Source organism: Trematomus bernacchii, unplaced genomic scaffold, assembly GCF_902827165.1.
Source record: "Trematomus bernacchii unplaced genomic scaffold, fTreBer1.1, whole genome shotgun sequence".
Classification (NCBI taxonomy): Eukaryota; Metazoa; Chordata; class Actinopteri; order Perciformes; family Nototheniidae; genus Trematomus; species Trematomus bernacchii.
The window spans coordinates 6,180,047-6,198,967 of record NW_022987608.1 but is presented as its reverse complement, the minus strand read 5'-3'; the positions used below and the strand labels follow the sequence as shown (position 1 = coordinate 6,198,967).

The 18,921-nt window shown below is 40.8% G+C and overlaps 2 protein-coding genes across 2 annotated transcripts in view; one reads left to right on the top strand and one right to left on the bottom strand.

Annotated features, from left to right (window-relative positions):
- Positions 1-4,235, top strand: part of gramd4a (GRAM domain containing 4a) — a 43,618-nt gene extending 39,383 nt beyond the window's left edge. Inside the window, exon 19 of the mRNA XM_034131377.1 lies at positions 1,461-4,235. Coding sequence (XP_033987268.1) covers positions 1,461-1,571 — 111 coding nt within the window. The 3' untranslated portion in view covers positions 1,572-4,235. The remainder of the gene's footprint in view (positions 1-1,460) is intronic.
- A 9,922-nt stretch (positions 4,236-14,157) lies between these two features.
- LOC117483106 lies at positions 14,158-18,163 on the bottom strand. The gene is made up of 3 exons (XM_034131266.1): positions 17,982-18,163; positions 15,548-16,582; positions 14,158-14,197 (listed from the first exon to the last, which is right to left on the bottom strand). Exons 1-3 carry the CDS (start codon positions 18,161-18,163, stop codon positions 14,158-14,160), a joined length of 1,257 nt encoding a protein of 418 aa, XP_033987157.1.
- Positions 18,164-18,921: the final 758 nt, after the last annotated feature.

Genomic DNA, 18,921 nt, shown 5'->3' with positions numbered 1-18,921 from the left:
AAAGTTGAATGGAGTGGACACTTCCCACACTCAGTGGTCTCCACCTTAGCTTCGTAACGGGATTTATTGCTGTTGTGGTGAACCCAGCATTATACAAATTAAAGTTATACATATGTGTTTTTTTTTTACTATTCAAGTAACAAAACACTATACTGGTGTCGAGAACTCTGAATTGTATAGGGCTAAATGAGCAGAGTGTAAAGATCAGGTGTAGGAACAATTGTTTTACTAGCTCGCTAACAGCGGCAATCGCCACTTCCTGTGAGGGCAAAGCTGCCGTGTGTGATTTACACAGGTGGGAGTAAGTCATACATGTGCAAGTCATGAGCAAGTCTTAACCTACAAGTCTCAAGCAAGTCCCACGTCACTGTGGTGAGAGTCAAGCAAGTCAAGTCATTGCTCAGGTCAAGCAAGTCACAAGTTAAGTCATACGAAATTCTGATGAATAACCCCAGTTTCCGCATTTAAATCAGTTAAAATATTGTGGTTATGAAAAGTTTAGTTTTATTTTCAAGATAAACAGCAATGGAGAGTGGGGCGCTGAAAGTTCTAAAAGGGCTCTAAAGTGATAACAGGAGTACAACACAAATATTTTTACATCAACATGTTAAGCCTCCTGCCCTGGCTCCCCTTCAGCAGGGTCACAGCATTCCTCCATGGTCTATCTAAGGTGCTCCCATATGACACGGTCTCATTGTTTTCCTAACTGTGTCTGTGCACAAAGAAATATTGCATCAAAGCCAATACAACGGAATAGTGTATTAATAATAGTGTATAATAATAATAATAATGTACCAGAGCGCATGATATGTGTTAGTGTGCAGACATTCAGACATTCAGATTAAACACATTTCTTTCATTTGGGAACACCCACATATACATATGGAGTTGGCCAGATGTGTTTAAATTACTGTTCATGGTAATTTGAAAACAAATGCTGTTGTCGGACACACAGAGCTGAGCAGAGCACAAACCCACACACATCATGCGCCTTAGTGACCGGACATCTCCTTCATTGTGTGTGTGTGTGTGTGTGTGTGTGTGTGTGTGTGTGTGTGTGTGTGTGTGTGTGTGTGTGTGTGTGTGTGTGTGTGTGTGTGTGTGTGTGTGTGTGTGTGTGTGTGTGTGTGTGTGTGTGTGTGTGTGTGTGTGTGTGTGTGTGTGTGTGTGTGTGTGTGTGTGTGTGTGTGTGTGTGTGTGTGTGTGTGTGTGTGTGTGTGTGTGTGTGTGTGTGTGTGTGTGTGTGTGTGTGTGTGTGTGTGTGTGTGTGTGTGTGTTTTAGCTGTTCTAATGAAAGTAAACACAGTGAAGGCGTTGCGTAAAAGGCACAGCTCTTTGCGCAAACCAAAACAGCACATGAGATGAAGGGTATAATTTTAGATGAAAATGTTATTAGCTGTGAGCTGGACTAGACAGAGATGTGGTTAATAATGATCCCTGTGCTTTTCTCTTCCCTTCAGCCATTGGTGTTTGGTGCCATGATCCACAGAGACGAGGCTTTCGAGGCCATATTCACCCAGTACATGAAGATCATGACCACCACCAAACCTCCGGCCACCGCCGAGCTCTAGACAGCCCGTATCCCAGCAACAGACCTCCATACTGGGGCTAAAGTGGAGCGGAGAGCCTCCTGAGATTCAACTGGACTAGAACACACTTCTTGAAAAACAAACCCACCACACTCCTCCTCCCTTGGTGGATTTCCTGCTTGGAGGGGACATGCGAGTGTGTGTGTAGCTGGGATGAAGTTACATCACACACTTTGTTGATTGTGTTGGATTAAAAAAAATCCAAGTTCTGAAGAGGAGCGAGGATCGGTGTGGCTTGTGGGGGGGGGAGCTGGTTCTCCTCTCCCACCTCACTGACTGGCTGACTGGATTCCTGACATACTTGTTTCCGTGTTTGCATGTGTGAGTGTGTGCGGGCAGAAATGATGTTCTTAAATAGCGTCAAGTGGCTCTGTTTTTTCTCCTAAATCAAGGAGTGACTTCTACTGTGGTAGGAAGATTTCAAGTAGTGCTCAACTTGGCCGTCAAACAAATATCCTAAAGCAAATAGAAGACAAACAAGAGGTTGTTTTAACTGCCAGACATCTGTAGGAACAAATATGAACATGTTCGCTTTATAAATCAGCGCATAAACAACTACTGATGTTGAAATATTTAGATAGCTGGCTGATCGGTGCCTAGTGGCTTAGCCCGACTAAATTATATGAGTGTGAGGTGTTTTAAAAAAATGTGTATTAGCTGTGAAGTTGTCATTCTGACTGACACAGAGCCTTTCTGTTAGTTTACATTGCTGCTGCTGTCTAATTATTTTTCCTTTTTTTCTAGACACATTTCAGCAGCGACGCTATGTTTTAGTCTTCTCTGTTGAAGTAACAGACAATGTACGCAGCATCCGCTTCGGTGTTCGTAAGTGTGCGTACGTGAAACGTGTCGTGACATTTTTTATTCTTTTAAAAATGCCTTTCTTTTGAAGAAAATGTCTCTTTGTAACAAACAGCCTTTGGGACTGCTGATCCTGGAGCTGCTGATTGCGTCCAAGACGAGAGCACAACCACTGTTAGACGTTTGAAACACTGACTGCCATTTAAAACTAGATCTAAGCTAATCCGCTTCTCTTTTCAAGGCACAATCTGTACATATATAGAGAGATTTTCGTTTTTCTTCTATTGATGGTATTCTCCCTGCACTTTACTAGAACTTTAACTGGATATATGTTGCAGACTCGACTTTAAATGCTCATAAATTCAGCTGGAATCCATGGTCAGTGTTGGCGAATAGTCTCAAACTGCCACTTGTGTTATGTATTTCTCTATTTGTTTGTCAACTTGAGCCAGTAGCTCTCACATCCTGCTAGTCTCAGTGCAGAGTAAAGGAGCACTGTATTAGTACACAGATAGCCAGGAAACCTTCAAACTGACCATAAAAGAACAAGGTACTTGAATGAAATGAAACCACTGGTTTATGTTCCGCTTAGTCCTCTAAAACATTGAGTTATTTTAGCCTTTGAATTATAAATCAAACCTTAGATATCCATATGAATCTTTCCGATTTCACTTGCATAAATACACAGGTGGTCAAGCTGCTTGAGGTCACATAAGAAGTAACAAATACTTGTGGATTTATTTGTGTAAATCCATTTAAAAAATCTAAATCTTTTTGCTTTTTTCCCACTTATATGTTATGCCACATGTGTAGGGTGCTCTTCCACTTGTTCCAGATCATTTCAATGTAAGCTTTTTTAAAATATGGATAAAGGTCGAACAGAAAGTCTCAACGTCACTTTATTTTAAAGACGCCGTTCGCGAGAATAAAGCCGGTCTTTACTCTCGCGGAATGGTTTTGATGTGTAGAAATACGATGCCAAATTACATCAGACACGTCTCTGTGTTTTTGGAGAGGGATGGAGATATGATACGGGACTGCAGGTCGTGATTTCTCGTCGGATTTTAGAGACAGAGTAGCTATTCCACTGTACGCCCAGCAGCACAAGCTTTAGTTTCTTATATGTAAATCTTTCAAAAAACACTGTTAAAAAGGGAGACCTTGACTTTTATATTTTTGTTTTATTCCGGTCATTTTTACCCACTGGATACTTCTAAATCACACTCATGAAATTATTATTTCCCGCACTTAAAAATGTCAAGGTTTCTCTCAAAGTCTATACAAGTCCTCTTATCATCATTAGAAGCAAATTAGCTGGATATGAAGTTGCCTTGGAAGCAATGGACCAGTTCATAGAACCACTTTATTATTTTTAGTTAAAACTAATTAAGGATGGAGTATTTTCTTTGACATCCATCTGTTTGATTTGGCCTTTTATGAAGAGGCCGCCTTTCCCAGACATGGATTTTTCTATTTTTGTTGAGGAATAAATTGGATCCATGAGCAGGGGGATATTAGAGCAGGTGAACGCTGTCTCACTGTGTGATTTGATGGCTCGTTGTAGTCTAAAGCTTTTACCTGACGCCTTTTGTAATCTGTTAACTCTGATAGCAGACCCTAACAAGGCTGCGATCAGAAAAGCACAGAATGTATCACGTTAAATGTACAAATATATATTTTTCTTTTGCCAAATCTTTCATTTTCTGTCTGCCATATTCTGCCTAAGCTCATGTTTACAGAATTGTTCTCTTTCTCGTAACCCAGTTTGAATTCCTTTGACTCCGGAGTTATGAAGACTGGACTGCTGTTCTTGAATAAATGACTCTGCTCTCATTGGCTCCTCCACCAGTCACATGACTATTTCTGCTCACCTTTTAACCAATAGAAAAACTTCAATCGTTGCGACAACAAAAGCAGTATTTTAAAACCTCAGTGTGATTTTATTTGTCATATCTAACATCAAAGTACTTAGTAACAGTGTAGTGGAAGTAAAACGTGCTTCATACAGAGCAGATCTGGTCATTGTGGACTGAAACGGCAACATCAGTGTTTTTGACAGTTTGTCTATTGTGACCCCACGAGTGCAGAGAAAAGCAGAAATATTATAAAAGTTCAACATTTTTTTTTAAGAAATCAATGTGTGCATATTACTGTAAGGACACTGGAGAAAGGCTTTAGCTAATTTTAAAGAAATCGTGCGACATTTTGGGAAATGTTAAAGCTAATGCTAGCAGCCGCTTAGCTTAGCAACTGTACTGGCTGTAGCTTAACATGGAAATGTGATAGTTTGTTGTTCAGTTGAAATGTTGTAGTCACTTTTTAGTTATTACTTTTTATCCAAGCTAAATAAGTTCTTGTTTAATTGCATTTCAACACATAAGTCAGAAGGGGTAGGTAAGTTTGAGAAACCGGCTCGAGATACACATTTTGTTATATTTCATGGAATGCTCTTAACATCCCGATAGCTCTTAAGTGCTTTGACAAAAAATCCATACAAACATTTCATCTGTGGAAGCCGTAGTACTGTAAAAAGCACGACCAATCATTTTAGCCGGCCCGTCTAAAATAACTGGATGGCCTACCTGCCTGTCAGCCTTCCATCTGTGCACAAACTTATCTCGTGCCCTCATTGGTCATGTGCGCGTTCGTGTGTGTTGGAGGAGGGGCTCTGGAAGTGGCAGATTTTTTCCGGTTGTGTATTTTAAAATTCTAGCGCACTCGAGCTGGTTTCTCAAAAATTACATACCCCACCTACAGCACTAGCTATTAAAAATGTAAACCTTCGTTATATAATTTTTAAACAGTGAGAGCATTCAAAATATCCACATATTCCATAATAAGTGTTTAGCTTTTATCACACCTGTCTACAAACATTGTTTAACCTGGGATGGTTAAAGGGACATTTTTGTTTCTTAAAGGCCACTAAAAGCAGCACATGTACAATATTAATGTGTGGTCGGACCCAAAGCAGATTCTCACCTCGGTAGCTACATGATTGTTTTTAGAGACATTTAGTTTTTAATAAGCTTTTAACCAATTAACCTTTTTGAATTGACAGCAGCGCTTTCAGTCACCAGTAGGCCTATACGGAGATTCAGTGATACAAATGAGTGTATATTAGCTTAAAAATACTAGAAAGCTACGAATGTTTCTCAAAATGTCAAAATATGTTTGAGAGTGTACCTGCTGTTATTAGAACTTGTCAAAAACAGTGGTGTTGTCCTCTAAATGTTCCCCATGTTGAAGCTGCTGTCCTCGCTGTTGTGTTAATGATATTGCTCCTTTAACTGTGTTACTGTTGATTAGGGGGTTTTAAAAGCATTTTAATCATCAAGACCGAGTACAGCACTCACTGTACCAGAGACACATTGTCTCAAGGCTTCAAACAGCCTAACATAATTTATTTTTATTTTATAGCATTTAAAAATGAATCCTGTCCAGTCCTGTTTTATGGACTGCGTCATAAAACTCGGTACAGTCAGATATTGGAGAAACACTGCAGTCATTACAGCGTTTTATTCGTTTGTCATCTGTGACTTCCTCTTTGTTTTCTCCTTTTCTTTTGTCAAAGAGGAATTTGTATACAAATGATTGAAATGTACAGTGAATAAAACAAAAACCACTGAGTTTTTAAGAGACATGTCTATTGTAAAGGATAATGTGATGTACATTTTTTAATTTAAGTAAATGAATTTAAGGTATTTTTGCTCTTGTGTTTCTCTTTTGTTCAGTTTTAGCTCCTAGCTGCAGTATCTCCACACGACCACAAGAGGTCACTATGAGACCTCGTGACAGGCTCAATCAGCCGGGAGGGTATTTACCATGGATGTATAATAAGAACGGTATTTACTTCCTGACTTCCACAGGGGGGTCAAAAGTCAGGGATAACTGCTTTAGGATATTTCAGTACCTCTGTAGGAATGAAAACGGTGTTTGTTATTCAGTCCTGCCTAACCAAACTTTAATTCTATGTTGATTGGACGGCCAATCAATAAGGAGGAGGATGGAGATGTGTTGGCATTCAGTCTTGCACGTGGCCTCAGGAAACATTTGTTTGGTAAGTGACCAAGCTGAGAACTTCGGTAGTATCTGATACTTCCAATAGCTTGTGGACATAAGTGTACTAAATCCAGTTGAGGACAGGACATAGTTTCCTCGTACACTTTCTATATCGAGCACAGTTTAGCCTTAATGGCACAATTTAAGCTCTACTTGCAGGTAGTCACTGACGGGTTCATTTTATAGTAGTAGACGACATGACGTCAATAAAGCGCTTTCAAGCTGCACAAATGACTCAGAAAAGGAGTCCTGGTTGCATGGTGACATGATGCACAGTATTGCTCTGTGCAGGGGAAAAGATGTGGCTGCACATCAAGTTTATAGTGAGATACATAGTGATAAAATACAAAATTACATGGAGAAAGGCTTGTAGATATGTTTAAATTCAGGTATTTAAAACACAAATTAGGTGAAAGAGTGAAAAAGTATTTGCATTGCTTTTTTTTTATTCAGTTTGATTTCAAGTCACCCGTCATTCATGGGCAGTGTTAGATGAATGTAACATTTTGATTTAGCTTTGATTATTCCAACTAAACTTGCAAATAAGCATTCAACTATTGCAGCAATATCAATGTAAAAGTATTTTTTAACAGAAGAGGCCCGATTATGCCTATGGGGGACTTCCTGCAGTGTGTTTGTGCATGTAAATGGTCTGCAATGGCTAAAATCACAAAATTAATATGTTATATAATGCAGGGTAGCTTAACCTATCATAGTATATCAACATGTATCAGTCAATGTGGAAACACTCAAGTGCAGTGCCTTACATTTTTATTTCAGTAGAGTATTTGAGTAAATGTGCTTAGTAACAGTCCACTGTTGGAGATCTACAACAAAAATCCTATGCTTTAGCTTCAAAAGAACACAAATCAATCGTGGCTCATACACAAGAAACGCAACATTTCATGCTTCACAGGTTTCCTGCAGAGGATCTGTCAAAGCTTAAACGCATACTTTTCCTGATCCTCAGGCACCCCACTCACTGATCTGTGTTGACTTGTGAATATATTCTCTCTGTAACACGCAGAGAGAACCGCTCACATTTTCTCTTTGTTCGTAAACGCACTATTTCCAGACTGAGCGATTGAGGGAGTGTCACAATCCTTCATACAGTTAAAGGCAGTTTGAAGAGCCGCTCTGTCAATGACACCTCACAGTCATCCACCGGCTCCTGTCTCGCCCACTGCTTTGCTTGATGGATTCCGTGTATTTTTAGTCAACCCCAAGGAGACATCGCCAAACGTGGTACCATTTACCATGTGTTCACCATGACTAAATGGTGACACAGTTTGTCTCCTTGTCCTTGTCAGGTATGTGTGATGTGTGCACATTGAACTTATCCTCCTTATCCCATGTGGCGGCTCAATCCCCAGTTACATTTGAGTCGCCGAGAGGCTAAACTTGGCTATAAACTGTGACGCGTTTTTCGAAGAGAAAGTCCATATTGAAGCAATATAGTTTTAAGGATATTTAATAAACAAAATCAAAACATAGTAACTATGGACAAAACGGTCAACAGAAAAACTGACAGCACAAGCTCACCCTCTGTCATCAGCACTCGACATCAAACAGGTGACTTATATAACCAAACCACACCCATGTGACAATTACCGGAAGTGCTCAACAAACAAATAAAGGTGACTTAAACGAATAATACAAATAATGAACTTGAGCCAAGTAGCGTTATGGCACCTACAATACCGGCCCCTAATTATCATTTCACAAAATTATAATTACTATAATAAATGACAATACACACAAAATATAAGTCCAGGTCTCTTTCTTGAATTATTTGTTCAGAGTTCATATACTGCAGTCTTTTGGAAAAGTGATCATCTTTACTCACTAATCAGTATCAGTAAAATGCTTAGTGTGGTTTGTGTGTGTGAAGGGGGTAGGAGACAAAAAATTAAATAGGCAAAAATAGTCCATTTAGACTTGGCAAAAGTCCTCCGACTCCTGAAGAAGGCTAACTTTGTTAATTGGTCTGCTCAAGAAACCAGTCTTGGTCTTGATCCGAAGCATACGCACGAGTCCCTTTTTGTCAACGATGGTCTCAGCAACTTTTCCAGTAAGCCAGGAGTTCCGAGGCGCTGAGTCATCCATAATGATCACGATGTCTCCTGGCGTGAAGTTGCGTCTGATTTTTGACCATTTCTGTCGTTCTTGAAGTAGGGGAAGATATTCTTTAATCCACCTTTTCCAGAATAAGTCTGACATATACTGAACTTGTCTCCACCTGCGGCGAGCGTAAATGTCTTCCTTTTGAAACTGTCCTGGTGGCAGGGATGGTGTTGTCTTAAGGAGCAAAAGATGATTCGGTGTCAGTGCTTCTAGGTCGTTTAGATCTGTAGAAGCTTTGGTGATTGGACGGCTATTGAGAATAGCTTCTGCTTCACATAAGACTGTGTTAAGTCCCTCTTCGTCGAGACTTTGTACATTCAGAGTGGAGTTGAGAACCTTTCGTACTGATCTGATTAATCTTTCCCAAACACCTCCATGATGTGAGCCAGCTGGGGGATGGAAGATCCAATTAATTCCTTTCTGGAGAAGTGTATTGTGGATCTGACCTTGATTCCAACTTTCAATTGCCTCCTTCAACTCTCGTTCGGATCCTACAAAATTAGTGCCATTGTCAGATCTGAGTTCCTTGACTTGACCACGTCTAGCTATAAAGCGCCGTAGCGCATTGATGAATGAATCAGTGTCAAGAGATGATGCCATTTCAAGGTGAATTGCTCTTATTGCTAAGCATGTGAAAATGACGCCATAACGTTTCACAATGCTCCTTCCACGCTTCACTCCAAAGTAGGGATGTCCCGATCACCTTTTTTTGCTCCCGATCCGATTCCGATCATTTGATTTTGACAATCTGCCGATACCGATTTTTCCCGATCCGATCTTTAAGCAATGCATTAAGAGAAAAAAAAGGAGAAAAGCATTCAAGTTGTCCCTTAAACCCCCACGTTCTCCACCACAGATAGCGGCTGGTCATCCAACGCGATGAATTCAGCTATCTTGGCTGTTATTTTTTTGGCCTTTTCACTGTTCTGGGGCAGTTTCTCTTTCCTTTTAAAAGTCTCTGAAAGTGTCGGTTGTTTCAGTGCCGTTACCTGAATGGCCGCTGTGTACTCGTTGTGTTGTTGTTGGTGTTTGTTTCTCAGGTGGCGTATTAGTTTGGTCGTGTTGAACGTAGCTCTGTTCTTTCCACCACGCGGAACCTCCGCCTTGCAAACATTGCATCTGGCTGTTACACTGCCTTCGCTTTCAATTTTATAATACTTCCAAACTCCTGACATTTTCTCTGTCCCGAGTCACCAGCTGAACGTAGCCTCTTGTTAGCTTACTGCTACTATTAGACACTGCGCCCACTCTGTTGCCAGATTTGAGAGAAATAAGCAACCAGGTCTATGAAAACAAGCCCAAAAGAAGCAACACATACATGATGTTGTGTAATTTTAAACCAAAACTAAGGCCTCAGGATGACTTTAAGACGTGAACATGGTCATTTTTGTTTTGTAACATTAAATAAAATAAGAAAAATATTTTATTAAAAAAAAAAAAAAAAAAAAAAAAAAAAAATCCGATCCCAGATTTTTTTCTCCCGATTCCGATCTTTTGAAAATCACGTGATCGGCTCCGATCCCCGATCACGTGATCGGATCGGGACATCTCTACTTCAAAGGGTCCGAAATAATCAACTCCAACATATGTGAATGGAGGTTCATCAGGAGAGACTCTATCCAGGGGCAAATCCGCCATCTGTTGTTGTCCAGGAGTAGCATTTATACGCCGACAGACTACGCATTTCGACAACGTTCTTCTTATTGCTACAGTAGCTCCAGGAATCCAATATTGTTGGCGTAGTCGGGCATGACCCACTTCTTCATGAACATTTCGCAGAATAAGATCGGCAATGTGAAAGTCTTTAGCCACTATGACAGGATGTTTCATATCCTCCGGCATTGCTGCCCGGCTAAGTCGTCCACCAACCCGTAACACATTATTTTCCAGGATGGGGTTGAGTTTATGAAGGTGGCTGGTTTTCTTGACGTTTATTCCTTTTCTCAGATTTGAGATTTCATCGGCGTACCTCTTTCTTTGGCAAAAACAGATTACCTCTATTTCAGCGTTTGCCAGTTCTTCAACTGTGAGACCATTGTTTTCTTGCCTGTCGAGATTCCCTCTCTCCTTTTGTGATAGGCCTCTTTGATGTATGTTATCTGGAATTAGTTGAGCAAGAACAACACTTGCTTGGTTTCTCTTTCTGCTGCGATTCAAAATAAGTCTTTTAAGTCTGAGCATCCATGCTACTGCCCTTTTTAAACCATTCCAAGATGAAAAGTGGTGGATTAATTGGTTGACAGGATCCATTTCCTCAGACATGATCCGAGTAGTGTTAACGGTTATGCTCCTGACTTCAAGGCAAGGCAAGGCAAGGCAAGGCAAGGCAAGTTTATTTATATAGCACCTTTCAACACAAGGTAATTCAAAGTGCTTTACAAAAATGGAAGACATTTTAAAAATGGCATTTAAAATCAGTCATTAAAAAGGAAAGATAATAAAATAAACATTAAAAGAAAAAATACATGGATAAATGTTAAAAGTTACAGTGCAGTTTAAGATGTGAATAGTTCAATTAAAAGCAGCGGCAAAAAGAAAAGTCTTCAGCCTGGATTTAAAAGTAGTAAGAGTTGCAGCGGACCTGCAGGTTTCTGGGAGTTTGTTCCAGATATTCGGAGCATAATAACTGAATGCTGCTTTACCATGTTTAGTTCTGACTCTGGGGACAGAAAGTTGACCAGTCCCTGAAGACCTGAGGGTTCTGGATGGTTCATAATTTAGCAGTAGGTCAGACATGTATTTTGGGCCTAAACCATTCAAAGCTTTATAAACCAGCAACAATATTTTGAAATCTATTCTTTGACACACAGGAAGCCAGTGTAAAGACTTCAGAACAGGAGTGATGTGATCCACTTTCTTAGTGTTAGTGAGGACTCGAGCAGCGGCGTTCTGAATTAGCTGCAGCTTTCTAATAGATTTTTTAGTGAGGCCTGTAAAGACACCATTGCAGTAGTCGAGTCTACTGAAGATAAAAGCATGGACAAGTTTTTCCAAATCCTGCTGTGACATTAGTCCTTTAATCCTAGATATGTTCTTTAGGTGATAGTAGGCTGATTTAGTAACTGTTTTAATGTGACTGTTGAAACTCAGGTCAGAGTCCATGACTACACCTAGATTTCTGGCTTTATCTGTTGTTTTGAACATTGCAGACTGAAGCTCAGCGCTAACTTTTATACGTTCTGCCTTGGCTCCAAAAACCATTACCTCAGTTTTATCTTTGTTTAATTGGAGAAAGTTCTGACACATCCAGTCATTGATTTGTTCAATGCACTTACTCAGTGTTTGAATTGGAGCATAATCTCCTGGTGAAATTGTTACGTAAATTTGTGTGTCATCCGCATAGCTATGGTAACTTATTTTGTTGTTTTTCATTATCTGAGCCAGTGGTAGCATGTAGATGTTAAAGAGAAGAGGCCCCAAGATGGAGCCTTGAGGTACCCCACATGTCATATTTGTCAACTCAGATGTGTATTTACCTATAGAAATAAATTTTTTTCTGTCCTTTAAGTAGGACTCAAACCAATTTAGAACTGTTGCCGAAAGTCCCACCCAGTTTTCTAGTCGGTCTAGTAATATGTTGTGGTCAACAGTGTCAAATGCAGCACTGAGATCTAATAATACTAACACTGAAGTTCTGCCACTGTCTGTGTTTAAGTGGATGTCATTGAAGACCTTTACAAGAGCAGTCTCAGTGCTGTGGTTTGGACGAAATCCTGACTGGAACACATCCAAACAGTTATTTAAATGCAAGAAGTTACTCAACTGTTGAAATACTACTTTTTCAATGATTTTACCTAGAAATGGCAGGTTTGATATTGGCCTGTAATTGTTCATTACTGAGGCATCTAGATTATTCTTTTTTAAGAGCGGTTTAATGACTGCAGTTTTCAGGGCCTCTGGAAAAATACCTGAGTGAAGAGATGTGTTTACTATATGAAGTAGATCTGCGGCCATGCAAGGAAAAACATCTTTGAAAAATCCTGTTGGAATAATATCAAGGCAGCAGGAGGAGGATTTCAGAAGTTGAATAATGTCCTCTAAGTTTTTACCATTAATCTGATGGAATTGTGTCATGGTGTTTGAATTGATATTAGGTGGACATAGGGACAAAACATTTGCTGTACCTGATGTAGAGGCACTGACTGCTTGTCTAATTTTCTGAATTTTGTCAGTGAAGAAGGAGGCAAAATCATTGCACGCCCTGGTGGATAGAAATTCAGAGGCTACTGACACTGGGGGGTTAGTTAGTCTGTCGACGGTAGCAAACAAGGCACGTGCGTTGTTTTTGTTTTTGGTAATGATGTCAGAGAAGAAAGACTGTCGTGCGTTTGTCGTGACTTCAGAGTCCTTTAGTGAGATTACTTTCAATCCATCAGGGTTTTGGGGCCACTCTTCTTGAGGTCGAAGTAGAAACTGAGGTCCGGACAACCAGATTTCTTTCTTCAGAAAATATTTTACAGTCGAACCTCGTGAAGCCATGTCTGCTGGATTGTCTATGGTGTTAACATATCTCCACTGTAGTGCATTTGATACTTTGGCAATTTCCGAAACTCTATTGGCCACAAAGGTTCTGAACCTTGAGGTGTTATTGTTGATGTATTTGAGTACGGAAGTGCTGTCTGTCCAAAATACAGAATCTGATAGTTCCATCTGTAGCTCCCTTCTTAACATGGTGTCTATTCGGCTTGCCATGGTAGCGGCAGTCAGCTCCATGCGAGGGATAGTGGCTGGTTTTAACGGAGCCACTCTTGCTTTTCCCATTACGAATCCACAATGTGAATGGCCAGAGTTGTTCTGCAGAAACAGGTAACTTACAGTTCCATAACCCTCTTCGCAAGCGTCAGCGAAATGATGCAATTGAGCAGATGACACCGTTCCAAAGTCGGTAGGTTTGAAGCTTCTGTCAACCTTGAAGTCTTCCAGCTTATGAAGGTCTTGGGTCCAACTCATCCACTCCCGCACGATAGATTCTGGTAATTTATCGTCCCAGCCAAGCTTTCTCCTACACAAATCTTGCAGGATCTTTTTTGCAGTGAGGACAACTGGTGCCAATATTCCAAGGGGATCATACACTGAACTGACGCTTGAGAGAATCCCCCTTCTTGTGAGCGGCCTATCTTTCAAGATGATTTTGAACTTGAAGACGTCAGACTGAACGCACCATTGTACACCCAGCACTCTCTCCACTGGAAGATTGTCATGGTCCAAATACAGATTTTTTATTTCCTTTGCTCTCTCCATTTCAGGTATGGCAGCCAACACATGCCGACTGTTACTTATCCATTTTGTTAGTAGAAAGCCTCCCTTGGAACAAGTGGCTCGTAGTTCATGATAAAGGGCTGTTGCCTCTTCTTCTGAAGCTGTTGAAGTGAGACAGTCGTCTACGTAAAAGTTATTCATAATTGTGTTTATGGCTTGAGGGCTGAACTGTTCTAGATTGTCTTCAGCGCATTTCCTAAGGGCAAAATTTGCACAGCTTGGGGATGAGGTTGCTCCGAAGAGATGCACGGTCATTCTATATTCCACCAGGTTCTGACTGCAGTCTCCATCAGGCCACCAGAGGAACCGTAACAAGTCACGGTCTTCACTTGGAACTTTCACTTGGTGAAACATGGCTTCGATGTCTGCAGTGATGACAACAGGATCTTTACGGAATCTAGACAAAACTCCCAGCAAGGTACTGGTCAGATCCGGCCCCTGGAAGAGCTGAGAATTTAGTGAAACTCCCCGAAATGTTGCTCCACAGTCAAACACTACTCGAAGTTTGTTCTTTTGTGGATGCAAAACTCCGTGATGTGGTAGATACCATTTTTTGCCGTCTCTACGTTCCAAGACATGATCCGGTACTTTCTCTGCGTGGCCTTTAGATATCATCTCAGACATAAAGTTGGTATAATCAGAATGAAAGGAAGGATCTCTCTTAAATCTTCTTTTAAGGTTCAGAGTGCGTTGCTCAGCAACACCTTTATTGTCGGGCATGCATATTTCCTTTTCTCTCAATGGTAATCCAATAGAATAATGTCCATTGACTAGGTGGGCAGATTTTGAAACCAGATCCAAGAACTGTTGGTCTTCCCTGGAAGGTTCTTGGTTGTCTCTCCCACATTCGGGAAAGTCAGTCATAAATTGCTGTTCCCACAGCTTGTCAAGTTGCACAACTGATGTTCTGTTTACACTTATTGAAGTTTTGTCCTGAGTATCATCAGGACATCCTCCTAATGGTCCATTAACTGTCCATCCGAGCATGGTTTTTACGGCATAAGGTCCATCCCCCACACTCCTGATTACATCAATAGGTTCAAGGGCCTTTGGAACATCTGAACCAATCAGCAACTCAATTTCAGCGTCAATTTCAGGTAGACAAACATCCCTCAAATGCAACCATTTATTGATGTCGTTTTGACGTGGAATATTTCCTTTGTGCACGGGCATAGTCTTCTGAGTGTATATGCCGGGTAGATCACAAAAGTCGCTGTTATCCAGTCCAGCAACCTCTAGGCCTGACACAATGCTGGTTTCAATGACCTTCCTTTGACCCATAGTTCTCAGCAGAATGTTTGACCTTCTTCCTTGGAGGTTAAGTTTGTTCATAAGGCCTAATGTGCAAAACGAAGCAGTGCTGCCTGGGTCAAGAAATGCATAGGTATGCACTGTTGTGTTCCCCTTTTTGGCTTTCACTTGGACTGGTACTATGGAGAGTTTGCAACCATCTTCACCGGCCCCAGTAAGGCCACCTGTCTGAATTGAGGCTTCAGCAGTGTTTGCAGATGCTTCTTCCATTTCCTCCTGCTCATTTTCCATTTCCTTCCTTTGTTGGTAGATGTGCAACATTCTGGGATGATTTAAATTGCATATGTTGCACCTCATTCGTTTCCTGCAGTCTCTACTTATGTGTCCCTTACACAGGCAGCCAAAACAAAGACCATTTTCTTTAAGAAATGTGATTTTTTTTATGATGTGTCCTCCTTTCTAACTGTGGACACATCTCCAGAGCATGTTCACATCTACAATACAAGCAGTTTTTCACAGCAGACAAAATCCCTTTCTCTACAGTGCTTCTGTCATATTTATTTTCTGTAACTTTCACATTGGTTGCAAAGATGCTTCCTCTTGGATGAGGCTGTGGCCTTCTTATGTCTTTGCTTACGGGAGGGGGGTCTTTAATGTCCCCAAATATGGGATCTGTAGCAATTTTTACTTGCCTTTCAAGGAATTCCACAATATCCTTGAAGGCAGCTCTTTGGTGGTGTTTTTCCTGGATGTCACATGCTACAGTTCTCCATAAATCCCTCAGCCTATATGGAAGTTTCTTTAAAATGGCTAGCATGTTTGCTGGAATGTTGAGCTCAAACATGTAGTTTACATCTTCCATCGCATTGCAACATCCTCTAAGGTAGACCGTGTATGCCTGTAGAGCCCTTGTGTCCTCAGCCCTTATTAATGGCCATGAAAGAGCCCTTTCCATGTATGCTGTAGCAATTTTATGTTCATTGCCAAAGTTCTGTTGTAGTAACCATTTGGCCTTGCTGAATCCACTGTCTGAGGCCATATGTTGGCAACTCCGTACAAGGTCTCTGGGCAGTCCTGTTGTATATTGCTCCAGGTAGTAGAGGCAGTCTCTGGGGTTATTGTTTTTGCTTTCAATATTGAATTCGAAAGATCTCACAAATGTTTGGTACTGAAGTGGGTCACCATTAAACACTGGAATGTCTTTCTTGGGCATGGATGATAGACACTGTTGCTGGATTAATAAAGCTGTTATTTCATTTTGTTTTTCCATGACTGAAAATATATTGCACTTGTCACTGTTGCTTGTGGCAGTTACTGGATCTGGAGATGTTACATGTAGATTTTCATCTAGATTCCTGATGCCTGCATTGGGTGTTAGGGGAGCTGTATCAATGTTAGTGACAGCTCTGTCTGTGGTGGTTATGATTGGTTGTTTTAATGGTACAAACTGTATTTCCCTTTGTCCCGTTTCAAAATATGACTGCATGCCATTGGATGATATAGACAGGTGTGCACATAACTTTTTGAGTGAGTTACTCAGATGAGTACCAGGAGACAGCGTTTGGTACTCACCCCACATGAAGCGTGGTGTTAATAAGTGCAGTCTTCCTCACTGTCCTCCTCAGTGTCTCCTTCACTGTCCTCTATTTACACTTCTTGCATGCTAGATGATGAAGATGATGAAGATGCACCTCCCTGTCTCTTTGTAAGCCTCCAATTTGCTTTCTCCAAAACTTGTTGCCAAAACTGTGAAGTCCTTGCATTTCCTGAGGCCAAGTTGAAGGATCAAATACTAAGAAATTATCACATGACTTGAAGTCATATCTGATTTCAGAGGTGGGAAGTAACAAAGTACACTTATTCAAGTACTGTACTTAGGTACAATTTAAGATACTTGTAGTTTACTTGAGTATTTCTATTTTATGCTACTTTGTACTTCTACTCCACTACAGTTCAGAGGTAAATCATGTACTTTTCTTCCACTACATTTATTTAATACCTTTAGTTACTTTACAGATGTGGATGAATGATGTGAAAATATAATCAAGTGTTAAATCAGACTTTAGTTCCACCTGGAGTAAATCCACAAGCTACCCTGCAGTATACAAAGTAATTCAAACTAATTTTTAAACACTTTAATGATCAATAATTATAAAACATATCATATACATTATTATGAAATGGACCAATCTGCAAAATTACTACTTTTACTGTCGCTACTTTAACTAGATTTTGATGATAATACTTTTCTAATTTTACTTGAGTAACACTTCTTCCACCTCTGTCTGATTTCAAACTCTTCCATTAACAGCCTGAGTAAGTTTGCAGCTGTGTGTTTTACTCCACTTTGTTGTAAATAAAACTGCAGCAGCTTGACCACAGAGCGTGAACGTTGTGATCAGCTGATTTTGCGCAGTTCTCCAGTGTGTGCGCGGGGCACAGAATGTGCACAGGGGAGTCTCCCACCGCAGCCAGTTGACGTAGTTTTGGTACAATTCTGTTGTACACACCGACGTTAACAGCAGCTCCGTCTGTGCATACGGCGACCAACTCTGTCGTCCAGTGATCTAAGCCTCTGCCTCCTGTGAAGCTTCACAGGTCCGTCGGTTATGTCCTGCGCGGCACGGCCAGCACCCAGTTCAATCAGTCATAGAAAGTCTGAAGATTTTAGCAGGGAGCGAAACGGCAAAGTGGCTGCTTAATGTCTTTGTTTTTTTTGGACATGTCTAATAATTTACTCCACTGAGTATTGACAAGAAACATGTGTAGGCGAAATATGTGTTTTGTTTTGATGACCTATCAGGTACGCAAAGGCGCGTTGTGACACAAGTGACGTTACGCATTTCAGATTGTTGCCGCGCATGCGTACCTGCGTACCAGTTATGTGCACCCCTGGATATAGAACAATTAGCTGATCCCCTGGGGGCTGCTAACACTTTCATTTTTGCAATGGTGGCAGCAATGTTTCCTTCCAATTCCATTTGCTCCTTTTTCCTCAATTCCTCCTTTTTCTTCCTCAATTCCTGCTCCTGTGCTTCCAGGATATGTTTGTCCTTTAGGAGTTTTTGGAGTACTTTCATGGCTGCCACTTCGGCCTCAGCTTTTATGTGTGCAGATGCGGTGCTGGAAACTCTTGAGCTTTGCCTGCTTTTTCTGCTACCAATGTTTGATATGCTGTCACCAGGTTGTATATCATCTTGTGTGCATGATGTAGCCTTCATGTTTGACGGGGGAAAGAGAACGTCCTGCTGAGCCTCAGTGTGTTCGAATTGCTCCTTTACATTGGCAGGTGCCTTGTCTGGTAGAATGAGAGGAATATCTGTGTTTATTACATGGCTTAGTTGAATACTCGATTCTGATTGGTCAATTCAGAACACGTGACACGTTGTTAATCCAGAACAGACAGACCGCTGTCAAGGATTTATGACCGTTGTTAAGGACGCTCAAATCTGCAGAAAGAAGTCCGGTCGATTGAACTGTATACAGTTTGGCTGAAAAGCAAACTGCATGCAGTTTGCTTTTCTAACTGACAAGACAAGAGACGCTCAGAAAGAAGTTCGGTCATTTAACTGTTTTTCAAATTTAACAGTTTGAAAAGCAAGCAAACTGTCTGCTTGTCTTTAGTTTTCCGCTGTCGTGTGATAGCAACATGGAGGATTTTAACATTAATTTTAATATATTTGGAGAGCACAGTAATTTGGAGGAATGGTTAGTGGCTGATGAGTCCCCAGTGAAGAAAAGAAAAAGACAAGAGGGACAAGAAAACAGCGGAGGAGTAAGAGAGGCGAAAAGACACCGAGATTTGAATGACAGAGAAATCGACCAAATTGAAGAGGAC

What these genes read in the sequence shown, in the direction of transcription:
- LOC117483106 (XM_034131266.1), bottom strand. Translation starts at nt 18,163, where the DNA reads ATGAAAGTACTCCAAAAACTCCTAAAGGACAAACATATCCTGGAAGCA. An exon ending in GGATCAGCTAATTGTTCTAT is followed by an intron (nt 16,583 to 17,981) that starts ATCCAGGGGTGC and finishes ACACCTGTCTAT; the next exon opens with ATCATCCAATGGCATGCAGT. An exon ending in GCTCTGGAGATGTGTCCACA is followed by an intron (nt 14,198 to 15,547) that starts GTTAGAAAGGAG and finishes TCATCACTGCAG; the next exon opens with ACATCGAAGCCATGTTTCAC.